This window comes from Canis aureus, chromosome 1, assembly GCF_053574225.1.
Source record: "Canis aureus isolate CA01 chromosome 1, VMU_Caureus_v.1.0, whole genome shotgun sequence".
NCBI classification, from domain to species: Eukaryota; Metazoa; Chordata; class Mammalia; order Carnivora; family Canidae; genus Canis; species Canis aureus.
Genome location: NC_135611.1, coordinates 42,437,238 through 42,449,834, shown reverse-complemented (window position 1 = coordinate 42,449,834; position 12,597 = coordinate 42,437,238). Strand labels below are relative to the sequence as shown.

Genomic DNA, 12,597 nt, shown 5'->3' with positions numbered 1-12,597 from the left:
TAAGATTTTATTTATTTATTCATGAGACACACACAGAGAGGTAGAGACATAGGCAGAGAGAGAAGCAGGATCCCTGCAGAAGAGCCTGATGGGGGACTCAATCCCATGACCCTGGGATTAGGACCTGAGCCAAAAGATCCTCAACCACTGAGCCACCCAGGTGCCCCACAGTGTAGTCTTATTAGGAAATCCTCACTCAGGCCCTTCCTCTGGGAAGTGCTAGTGCCCCCCACCACCACTGCTTAGTTATCCTTAGCAATCACTCAGACTGTTCCATGTCACTCCCTTCTTGGGCTTTGTGGAGTTCTGCAGCTCAGTGTATGAAAATCCGCAGTGCTATTTGCCCTTTCTTCCTGTCACAGATTTCTTTGAAGAATTTGAACTATTCCACAGACATATGCTTACAGTGAAACATGTCCCTTCCTTTATGGCTGAATTTACTTCCCTGTTTTCAAATCTAAGTTCACTTTGTTTATGCTTCTAGTCTGTGTTTTGCTACCTGCATATTTAACACCAATTATGGGAACTGTTCTTATCTTTCCTTCACCACGAGGAAGCCAATGAAGAGAACAGATTCTTCCTAGGCCCAAGGCCAGTGGTATAGCAATAGTAATAGTAAAGACACAATAACTTCTAATTAAGATTTTCTCCTTGACAATGGAAGAATTAGAAGAAAAAAAATTAAAAGTAACCCATTTATCATTTAAGGACGGAACATTATATTATGCCCCATCATGCACCACCTAGAAACACTCTGTATCCACCATAGGACATTTGAAAACCTGGCTTTACAACACAGATGCTGCCTCAACACCTCCTGCAGCCCCTTCCAGACCTTGCTGGGAGGGGTGGCTTGCTGACTCCAACCCCAGCACACCACCACCCTCCCCCACCCCCACTGCAAAGATCAGTCTCAAGGTGTGAGAGGGTGTGGAATACATTTACCCTGATATTTGCTCGCCAGCTTTTGCACCCCATCAGATGCTTGCTTTTCCTTGCTTCCTGCTTTCCTTATTTTTAATTCTGTTCCCTCCCCTCGCCTATGTCTGCCCTTTTTCCTCTAGGGAAATAAGCCTCAACTTAGAATGGTTTCAGAGGAAAAGAGCTAATGATTCAGGAGAAAAAAATACAAAAGGAAATATTCCCTAAAATAATGTCCTCACAACACATATGTAAGTGCTAACTTAATACCAGATTCCCGGGCAGCCCTGGTGGCTCAGTGGTTTAGTGCCTCCTTCGGCCCAGGGTGTGATCCTGGAGACCCAGGATCGAGTCCCACGTCAGGCTCCCTGTGTGGAGCCTGCATCTCCCTCTGCCTGTGTCTCTCGTGAATAAATAAATAAAATCTTTAAAAAAAAAAAAAACAGATTCTCTTTCCCTACTAGTCTGTTTCCTGATTCAGAAACATTCCAAAAGTCCAGTACAGAGCACTCATCTGCGAAGAACCAGGACATTTTTCGCATCTGTACTCACAACACACACATCAGCCAGAAAGGATATGTGCATATGAAGTAACACATTCTTTCCAGTGGCACACATACAGGACATTTCAAGATTTTGATTAAATTCTTTTAAGTGTTCGGGACACCTGGATGGTTCAGTGGTTGAGCATCTGCCTTTGGCTCAGGGCGTGATCCCAGGGTTCTGGGACCGAGTCCCACATCGGGCTCCCTGCAGGGAGCCTGCTTCTTTCTCTGCCTATGTCTCTGTCTCTCTCTCTGTGTCTCTCATGAATTAATAAATAAAATTTTTTAAAAATTCTTTTAAGTTTTTTTTTAAGATTTTATTTATTTATTCATGAGAGATGGAGATAGAGAGAGAGAGAGGCAGAGACACAGGCAGAGGGAGAAGCAGGCTCCACGCAGGAAGCCTGACATAGGACTTAATCCCGGGTCTCCAGGATCATGACCTGGGCCGAAGGCAGGCGCTAAACCGCTGAGCCACCCAGGGATCCCCTAAAAATTCTTTTAAGTTTTAATGCCTTTCTTATCCATAGTGATTAAGAGTTGAACACTTCAAAAAAATTAAAAATAAAAATAAAAAAAAGAGTTGAACACTTCAAATCCAGGAAGCACACTGTCCCGACCTGGGTACCAGCCTCACTTCATGGTGCAAGTCATCGCATGGAGCTCATGAAACACTGTTACCTGGCTGACTTCTCAGTGAAGAGGTGTGCTCATTTGCTCATTTCTTCCTGAGCAAATTCCTACATAACTCCCTACATGATCCCAAATATCAGTTACCCACATTAGGAAGAAACGTTTATATTTTCTGTACTTAATATCACCCCTTTTTTCTTTTTCTTTTAATTCCAGTACAGCAAATATGCAGTGTTATATTCCTTTCAGGTGATAAGACAGTGACTCCACACTCCCATAGCTTACTCAGTGCTCATCACAGTAAGTGTCTTCATCCCCTCCACCTGCATCACCCTTTTTTTCACGTAGCAACTATGGCTTCATTTCAAATATGGAAGAGACACTCAGTTGATCTCATATGCTGATTTGTGGGCACCTGGGTGGCTCAGTCTTTTGAGCGTCTGCCTTCAGCTCAGGTCACAATCTCAGGGTCCTGGGATCAAGCCCCACATTGGACTCCCTGCTCAGGAGGGAGCCTGCTTCTCCCTCTCCTCTCTCCTCCACTCATGCTGTCTCTTTCTCAAATAAATAAAATCTTAAAAATAATAATAATTTGCTGATTTGTGTAGCTTTTGCATTTCCCCCACAACTCTAGAAAATCAGAGGAAGATTTTGTCCCTTTTTCTCTTCTGGTTGTTGTAAGACTGCTGCTCTTTCACATAAACTAAAAGAGTAACTTGCAAAAAGCAATAAGGGAAGGAAGCTGAGCACTTGCCTTAAGCTCACTGGTGTCAGCCAGCTTGGCTTTGAGCTCCGTGTTCGCTTCTCGACACACACTCAGTTCCTTCTGCAGCCTCTCCACCTTCTTCTGCAACTTTCTTAGGGTGAGACTGGCTTCATCTCTCTCCACTGCTAGGGCCGAACGCACCTGCTTTTCCCCCTCCAGCTGGGCGATTTTCTGCCGCAGGAGGCTCATATGCAGTTCTTTGCTCTCCAGTCTTTCTTTCTGAGTCCTAAGCTGATTTGATATAAACAGGGTTTTTAAAAAAATAATCATTGAACAGGGGAACTTGGGTGGCTCAGTCAGTTAAGCATCTATCCTCAGCTCAGGTCATGATCCTGGGGTCCTGGGATTAAGCCCTGCTCAGTGGGGAGTGTGTTTCTCCTTCTCCCTCTGCCCATCCCCCTGCTCATGCGCTCTCCCTCTCTCTCACTGAAATAAATAAAATCTTTTTTAAAAAAATAATAACTGAACAGTAAATATAAATGAATCACTCAGGTAATGTTGATCTTTATCTACACTTCAATCAGACTAATTGGTAAACCATCAAAAAAGGCTATTAGATTCCTTTTCCTGGTTGCATTTTTAATTCTTATTTTTCCAAGAATTAATTTTGTAGCTGGAAAGGATGAGACAAAAGAGCCACAGAATGCACAAAAAAGTAAGCTTTCAACATGTGGTTCCTTCCAACACTACGTACATCATAACAGACATGTAAAATTACTTTTAAAACTACTAAAGAGGGATCCCTGGGTGGCGCAGCGGTTTGGCGCCTGCCTTTGGCCCAGGGCACGGTCCTGGATATCCGGGATCGAATCCCACGTCAGGCTCCCGGTGCGTGGAGCCTGCTTCTCCCTCTGCCTGTGTCTCTGCCTCTCTCTCTCTCACTGTGTGCCTATCATAAATAAAGTTAAAAAAAAAATTTAAAACTACTAAAGATCAGAATAGGGTAGAGAGACAAAATCCTCTCCACCACCCCATGGCAACTACATTCACACTAGTCTTTTTAAAAGAAGAGAGAGTGCAGGTTAATACCAAAAACCTAGACTAATTTCAATCCCTTAGGTCCAGACCAAGTGACACCAAACATGAGAGTTGATACGTCTGTAAAGTAAATAATACCAGGGAGAATTTAAAGAAAGCTTTGTTTCATGTTTAAAAACTCTGAAATAGAAGGGACTTCAATAAGATTTTAGTTCATTGGTGTTTATTATATGCCTGGCCTGTATCATCCACAAACCAAGCAGAGAACAAGTTTTTCAAACAGCACTTATCATTCACACTCAAACTTGATGAAAGAAATTATAGTGGTTTTTAGAAAAAGATTATGGACTCTAAGGGTGGAAAAAACCCTCTTAGGCTTCAAATATCACAATTAGTGAGTAGAATATTAAATGCAGAAACCTCTTTCATCTGTTGCAAACATCAAGCTTTGGAATCTAGAATGTTAGAGCATAAGACTGTCGCATTTTCCCTAATTATATACTCTGCACACTTGTAAAGTGTTCAGAGATGTGCAGGGCAGACTGAAACACAGGCTTATAGATCTTGTCTAACCACGACAGCATGGTCTATACCCAGATCCATCTTCAACAAAGCCCTTTTCATGTTTCTCTAACCAAGTTCCCTTCCTTGAGCTTCTTCACGTCAAATTCCACTCGCCTGCAAAATTGTACTGGTAAGTTCTGTACACTGGTAATTTTAATAATTATATAATACTTAAAGAACAGTGTTGGATATCAAGGAAGAAATCAATGATCTGAGAACTGAAAGAACTGTAGCTCAATTCAATGTCTCTGGTGGTATTGGGTTATCTACTTTCTTTAAAAATCTAATAAATGGAGAGTAGGTCAAATGTGAATAGAGTACAACCTATAAGCCAAGAGTTTAAAAATGTATTTTATTAAAAACGAACAACCTCACAAGGAAGACATTATCACTATCTTAAATATGAGGAGACAGAGAGGTATATAATTTGCCCAAGGTCACACAGCTTGGTGGAACCAAACTGGGGTCCCAGATGTGACTCATTACACAGTCTGTACACTATAATTCCACCATAGAATTTTCTCCTAAGAACTATTATAAGAACACATCTGTGTTTTGCTCTTTCTTTCACCAATGCCAACAATTATATAACTAATAATTATATTTTTATCCTTTTCATCTACTCATTCATTTCTTTCATCTAAACTGTTTCTAACTCTTCTTTTGGGTGAGTGGAAAATAAGCTCTTCTTGCTTTACTATCCAAAGCAAGAGGGTTTATCCAAATGGAAACTGCTACATGTTCCCCAGTTCTCCTCATCCCTCTTAACAACAGAAACAGTGAGTTTCTTAGCTAGGCAGGTGGCTACCCAGAGTAAAGACTACAGTTTCCAGCTTCCCTTGCAGTTAGTTTCAGCCTTCGGAACTGTGGAATATAAATACAAGTTCACATAGCAAACTTTGGAAGGCTCCATCAAAAGACAGCTCACACATGCTTTCGCATCCTGTTCTTCATCCCTTCTCCAAACTTCTGTCTGGAACACAGACATGATGGTTCTAGGTACCATTCTGAACCATAAGAATGGGGACCACCCTAGGGATGAGAGGTTAAGGAGCTGGCATCAACCTGACCCTTTGACGACTTTACAGAGCAGACCTACCGCACTCACCCTGAGGCCTACCTCCAGAAATTTATGTGAAGTGGGGGAAGGGACCACTTCTAGTCATTTAAGTCACTTTTATTTGGGGTCTCTATTACTCACAGTCAAATATAACCTTAGGTGATACACTTACCATCCCTCACACTTGAACAGAGACTCTAATTCTAAATACATATTTTCATGTTTCCAAACTACAGTGGCAAATATGAAGGAGTAAATTATTTCTCAATATTTAAGTATCTCAGCAATTCCTTCTATCAACACTAGCAAGTTTCAATATCCCCTACCTTTCTCTGTAAATTGTAGGCAAGTGTCTTGTTTTCAATGACTGCATTGCTCTCAAGACGGACCAGCTGCTCCGTGCGAGCTAAAACTACATCCAGACGCATGTCAAAGCCAAGTTCAGCAGCCATCTGGTCCAGTTTCATTTTCTCTGAGAGCTGATCCAGAAACTTAAGATACTAAACCCAAGAACAAAAATAAAAATGAGACACAAAAACAAAGTTATCTGGTGATCTCACAGCATCCTTCTCTTCATCTGAAGCTTACAGACTGGTCTCATTAAACCCAGCACGTAGCTTAGCTCCTGACCCCAGTGTTTGGTAATGAAAGCCTCAACATCCTGCCACTTCCATGTCCTGCTTCTTGTCCAAATTCACTTGACTCTCCTAGTCGGCGATCTTGATGTTCAAGCTAACATTACACACTCGTCTGGCACTGCCCTGACTACATCTACACATCTCTGTTTAGGCTACTTGCTGCTGTCACTATGCCTCTCCAGGTTAATCCAGCCCCTGGGATCTCCTCACCCACAAATCTTCCAAGGCAATTTTTCTCACCTAAGTGGACTCTGGCCTCAAATGTGAAAAAAAAATGACAACAGTCACCACTGTACTTTCCTTGGGTTCTACAGATCACTCCAAAATCAAAGCTCTCCATAAAAACACACGTGGACAACATTTTTGCTTTTTTAAGTTAAAATCCTATACCAAAGAAAATGTCTTTAAGAATCTTTAATGTATCACACTTTAAGGAACACCACCATAAAATAGAGCTGTATTGAGGAAGTCAAGGTTCATAATTTAATAGGTTAGCATTACAAAACTGTTCTAGGATCTTTATCCACTTGATTTCCTTTTTTCTTCTTCCAAGTTTTTCTTTAAATTCGTTAGTTAACATATAGTGTAATATTAGTTTCAGGTGTAAGATTTAGTGATTCATCACTTACGTACAGCACCCAGTGCTCATCATAAGTGCCCTCTGTAATGCCCATCACCCATCTAGCCCACCCTCAACCATCTCCCTTCCAGCAGTCCTCAGTTTGTTTTCTATAATTAAGAGCCTGTTTGATGGTTTGTCTCTCTTCCCCCCCCCCTTTATGTTCATTTGTTTCTTAAATTCCACATATGAGTGAAATCATTTGGTATTTGTCTTTTCTGACTTATTTGCATAATACTCTCTAGTTCCATCCATGTTTAATTATCTACACACACACACACACACACTCCCCTCCCCACATCTTCTTTACCCACTCACTAGTCAGTGGACATTTGGGCTCTTTCCATATTTTGGGTATTGTTGATAGCGCTGCTATAAACACCAGAGTGCATGTATCCCTTCAAACCAGTATTTTTGGGGTCCTCCATTTGATTTCTGTGGTTTATCTGGCCATATCAGACAGAGGAATGCTTCTTAAGTGCTTACTGGATGAGTGAACCAATCAATGAGTTTTCTGTATCATCACTTCATGATTTGGGTTCTTTGAGCTTTCCTCTCATTGCAGTAAATCCTCATCTATCTGGCATTTTTGAGGCATTTATATGTTTAAATAAGTATAATTTCTTGATGACTAAAGCATGCCAGTGTGAAGCCCAGAACTATCTATACTTTTAGGCATCAAGATGAGATGAAATTGTATTTTCAAATTTTGCTGAATGGCATATTTAAAATTTAATCTCTTCTTCGAGAGGCACAGCCATGGCAAATATTGTTTATTTTCTGTGCTACCAGATGCAGGTTACTGTGTTGTGTTATAAGACCATGGGCTCCTGTGTTGTGCTACAAGACCACAGGTTGCTTTTGTTTCCACGTTATCAGTTTATTACTTCTTAATGCTCTTAGCTCTCCCCTTGGAATTACTCATTTATTTTCTTTTTTTTTCCTTAAGAGAGGGAGAGAGCCCATATATAAGTTGAGGTGGAGGCAGAGAGAGGGGGAGAGACAGAAACCTAAGCAGGATCCATATCCAGTGCAGAGCCCAGTGCAGGGCTCCAACTCATGACCCTGAGATCATGACCTGAACTGAAAGCAAGAGTCAGATGCTTAACAGACTGAGCCACCCAGGTGCCCTTGGAATTACTCATTTCTAATATGTATGAATGAAGGGAAAATAACTACTATTGTTTGTTTTATAAATAAAATAGAATCAGTACCTTTCACGTGGAGGTATAAAGCCTTTTTTGCTATGTCTATATGTGACCCATCCACTTAGCATCCAAGGATCTATAAGAGGCAAAAAAGGATAAAGAAAGGTCCAAGCCAACACCCCACAGAACAAGATCCTATTTCAAGGATCTTGGCTGTGCCTAGAAAGCTAGGGTTACTAGAAGGATTTACTGTACATCTTGTTTCTTTGAGTCACAGATTAGTCACAAATTTTTTAAATATAAATTTTTTAAATATATTCTATTCAGTGTGAACTTCAATCATCTGTATCTAAATCTAAACTCTGTACAACTTAGCTTTTTCAGTTTACAGTTATCTACAGACTATTCACCAGGATGGAATCTGTTTACATAATTTGCTTTCATAACTGAGAGTTCTTTTGACACAATCTCAATTAAAATTAATGAGTCATTTCTATGAAAAAAAACAGGAAAGAGACATCAATCTACCTAAAATTCCTGCCTTTTATGTTTCTTCATAATTTATTTATTTTTATTTATTTATTCATGACAGCACAGAGAGATACAGAGACACAGGCAGAGGGAGAAGCAGGCTCCATGCAGGGAGCCCGACACGGGACTCGATCCCAGGTCTCCAGGATCACACCCCGGGCCAAAGGTGGTGCTAAACCACTGAGCCACCGGGGCTGCCCTGTTTCTTCATAATTTAAATACCATTTATTGACCCTTCCCCCTTAGTGCTGGAGAAACTTAGAAAACAAATATTTCCCCTGGCCTCAAGAATCTTGGAGTTGACTAGAGAAAAACAATTAAAAACTGAATACAAGATGTGGGGGAGGGCCTGAGTGGCTCAGTCAGTTAAGTGTCTGACTCTTGGCTTCCACTCCATGGTGATCTCAGGGTTGTGAAACTGTGTCCCACCACAGGCTCCACGCTGAGCACAGAGTCTGCTCAAGACCCCCTCTCCCTCTCCTTCTGCATCTCCCCCCGAAAACACATGCTCACGATCTGCCCCCCCCATAAATAAATAAATAAATCATAAAGGAAACTGAAGACTTAAGTTGGCAAAGTGCTGTGATAGACATAGGTGTGTGTTGCCTGAAGGAGAACCAAGACTCTCTCTCTTTTTTTTTAAGATTTTATTTATTGGGGATCCCTGGGTGGCTCAGCGGTTTGGCGCCTGCCTTTGGACCAAGGCGCGATCCTGGAGTCATGGGATCGAGTCCCCCATCATCCAGCTCCCGGCATGGAGCCTGCTTCTCCCTCTGCCTGTGTCTCTGCCCCGCTCCCCCCTCTCTCTGTTTCATAAATAAATAAATAAATCTTTAAAAAAAAGATTTTATTTATTTATTCATGAGAGACACAGAGACATAGGCAGAGAGAGTAGGCTCTATACAGGGAGCCAGATGCAGGACTCGATCCCGGGACTCTAGGATCACACTCTGGGCTGAAGGCAGACGCTCAACCACGCCACCCAGGCGTCCCAAAGGAGAACCAAGTCTACAGGACTCCCAGAGGAAGTGATACTGGAGCCACATCATCAAGGGACAGCCACAGTTGAAGAAGATAAGAAGGACATTTTCTCAGAAAGAATAGCAACATGCAATATGTAATGCTATAGGGGCTCTCTCTCTCTCTCTCTCTCTCTTTTTTTTTTTTTTTTTTTTTTTTTGCCAGGAAAGTATTTTTTACAAATTTGAATGTGGATATCTTTGGACTCAATCACCACACACCCTTGCAGGGCCCGATGATTCTCAGAGGCCTTGAGTTTGCCATCGTGGGCTGGAGAGATGGCAGGTGATGGGCAGCCTGAAGAGGCAAACTGGTCAGGTCACAGAATGCTCAGCCATGGAACAAAGGAATCTGTAGCTGAACCTGAGAACCACAGAGAGCCCCTGGCCAGTTTTAAGATGGAGAAAGGTAAGATGAGACATACATCTTATTGAGCCCTCCCCAGCAGCAGTGGGGAGCTGTTAGAAGGTTGTTTCTGTAGCCCATGGAAGTGATCATAATGCTTGGAATCAAAGCACTGCAAATACACAGTGTATAAATATACAGTGGGGGTGAGGGAGTATGTGAGATACATTAAGAAGAAATTTATAGTGTTTAGGAATTGGTTAAAAAGAGGAAAGCACTAAGGATGACTCTGGGGCTGTCAGCTCCAGCAACTGGAGGCAGATTACCTCATCATCACTGAGGCAGGAGGGGACAAATTTGTGGAGAAGTGATCACTTCCATTTGGAAAATGTTTAGTGCAAGGTGTTCATGGAACATCTAGGTGGACAGTCCATCAGTCAGACTTCTTCCAGTTTAACATATCGTATTCAGATGCAACGTGTCCTTTCAAACTCAATATTTTAACCAACACACCTTTTTCAGGTAGCCTTCATCCTCCCAAAGTTCTCAAATCTACTCCTTCATTCATAAAACCACTATTTGGTCCAAATAGTTATTATCTTCTATTCTGCAGTTCTAAGAATCCCCCAGCTGGGCTCCCTACCTTTAGTCTCTAGACCCTCAGAGAAACCTTTCTTTTACTCAAAAACTTTCTATGGCATCTCATCACTCATAGGATAAAGCCTTGGGTAATTAATTAGCCTTCCATATTCCCGTTATCCCTCCATACCTCAGGCCTCTAGAGCTACCTCATGCCTCTGGCCTCATCATGTATCGTGTTCAATCTCCCAAGCACCCTGTCACCCCTCTGTTCCTTTATCCCTCCTACTGTTCCCTGTACCTTGAACCTCTTCCCTACCTCTTCTGCCTGACAAAGTCCTACTCCTTCTTTAAAGCCTCTCGTGAGGGACACCTGGGTGGCTCAGCAGTTGGGTGGCTGTCTTCGGCTCAGGTCATGATCCCGGGATCCAGAATTGGGTCCTGCATCAGGCTCCCTATGGGAAGCCTGCTTCTCCCTCTGCCTATGTCTCTGCCTCTCGCTCTGTGTCTCTCATGAATAAATAAATAGAATCTTTTAAAAAATGAAATAAAAAATATAGCCTCTCGTGAATGCCGCCTCCTGTGTGAAGAGGGCTTACTTCATCACACACACAAATAGGAAACTTTATCCAAGCTCCTGTTGAATTGTATGCCTATCTCCATCAATTAATTATTATGTCCTCATTTACCTGTCTCATCCACTGAGACTAGGATTTTCTACAGACTCCTTACGCATCTTTGCCTCGTATAAGGTATATGTGTTGCGTCTTTTCCCAACCCTCAATGCAGGCATGATGCTTCCTCAACTTTTTTAAGTACACAAAAATGAGAATGAATGAGTTTCCAGAGTACAAATTTTTTAACTTAAGAGCACTTTTCATGCCAAATGAAATCTCATTTGTCTTTTTCTTCCCCTGAAGACTCCTGTGACCCACAAATATGTACCTTCCTGTTCCATCCAATAAAATCTTTCTTTGGTCCTCCTGCTAATGCCTCTTTTTCTCTGGTCACCAAACTTCATAAGAATCTACTTCTACAGGTGTGCCTGGGTGGCTCAGTCGGTTACATGCCTGCCTTCAGCTTAGGTCTCGAGCCCTGAGTCCAGTAGGGCTCCCTGCTCAGCAAGCTGTCTGTTCCTCCCTCTCCTTCTATCCCTAGAACTGCCTCTTGAAGGCCATAGAATATCTTCCCATGGTCAAATACATGGGGATCCGTCCTCTTCTCATTCTCCTCTCCTTCTCACCCACTGGGTTTGCACCATTAGCATTTCTGAGTCTGAAAGTTTGCACTTTCAGCCTCACAGTGACATCACGCCAACTTTCTAAAACATCACAATGCTCAAAGTCACTTACAAAGCAGAGAATAAAGAATCTTCATAATCCAAACCATTCTTGCCTTCTCTCCTGCCACAGCCCCATGAAGAGTGCTGTGCTGCAGCCAAACTGGAACAGTCGCTCTGGACTGACTGTACTAGGCACCTACAGGCTTTCATTCCTTTGCTCAAACAATTTGCCCTTCAGAATCTGCTCCCTCCCCCCACTAAAATCCTACTTCTTCAAAGATGAACTTCATTATTCTCTCTCCTGTAAATCCTCCTCTTATCCAGAAGTATTCAATCCCTTCACTGAGTTCCTATAGCATTTCATCAATCAATACATCTTACAACACATACAGCTTTATAGTCACAGCAAACTACTAATATGTCTGTCTCTATTGAATTATGAGCCTTTAATGATCAAGAACTCTGTGTTATTCATACATCAGCCCTCAGACCTTCAGGGTCTCATATAGAATAAGCAACAAATATCTGCTGAGTTTTAACTGGATTATTTTGACTCAAGAAAGACCCCAATAATAGGAAGACACCCCAAGACAATATCTGTTGTTCCTTGACATTTACTCATTACTCAGATGTAACCATTCTACTAAAGTACTATAAATTTAGAATAGTTCAGGTAAAATTTTACAATGCAACAGATGTTTTCTACCCATGGATGTACCCTCAGGTTATTACTTTTTGTTTCTCAAAATTCAAGTTATCTCGCAAAACATCTCCAGAAACCAGCTCTCCCTCCAGGTGTGTCAGCTGACCCTGAAGAACCTCCAACTTGTTTTCTGCTTTCTGGGCTCTCTGTAGAGCTTTCTGGTGAAACCCAGACTCATTTCCCAACTGTTCAACAAGCTCAGATATTCGGGCTTCAAGCTGGGAGACCATCTGGAAACAAAGAAAAAGACAAGGATAAGCCTTGT

At 41.9% G+C, this 12,597-nt stretch overlaps 1 protein-coding gene across 8 annotated transcripts in view; it reads right to left on the bottom strand.

Annotated features, from left to right (window-relative positions):
* CCDC170 (coiled-coil domain containing 170) overlaps positions 1-12,597 on the bottom strand; it is a 99,015-nt gene that overhangs the window by 15,766 nt on the left and 70,652 nt on the right. For 6 of the 8 annotated variants that reach the window (XR_013379332.1, XM_077896895.1, XM_077896885.1 and 3 more), the window contains 3 exons: positions 12,362-12,562; positions 5,794-5,967; positions 2,854-3,096 (listed from right to left, as the gene is read on the bottom strand). Coding sequence is in view for 7 of the 8 variants with exons in the window: in XM_077896895.1 (XP_077753021.1) it covers positions 2,854-3,096; positions 5,794-5,967; positions 12,362-12,562 (618 nt within the window). In the remaining variant the exon portion in view is untranslated. The remainder of the gene's footprint in view (positions 1-2,853; positions 3,097-5,793; positions 5,968-12,361; positions 12,563-12,597) is intronic. The other 2 variants (XM_077896911.1, XM_077896932.1) reach the window with 2 other exon arrangements.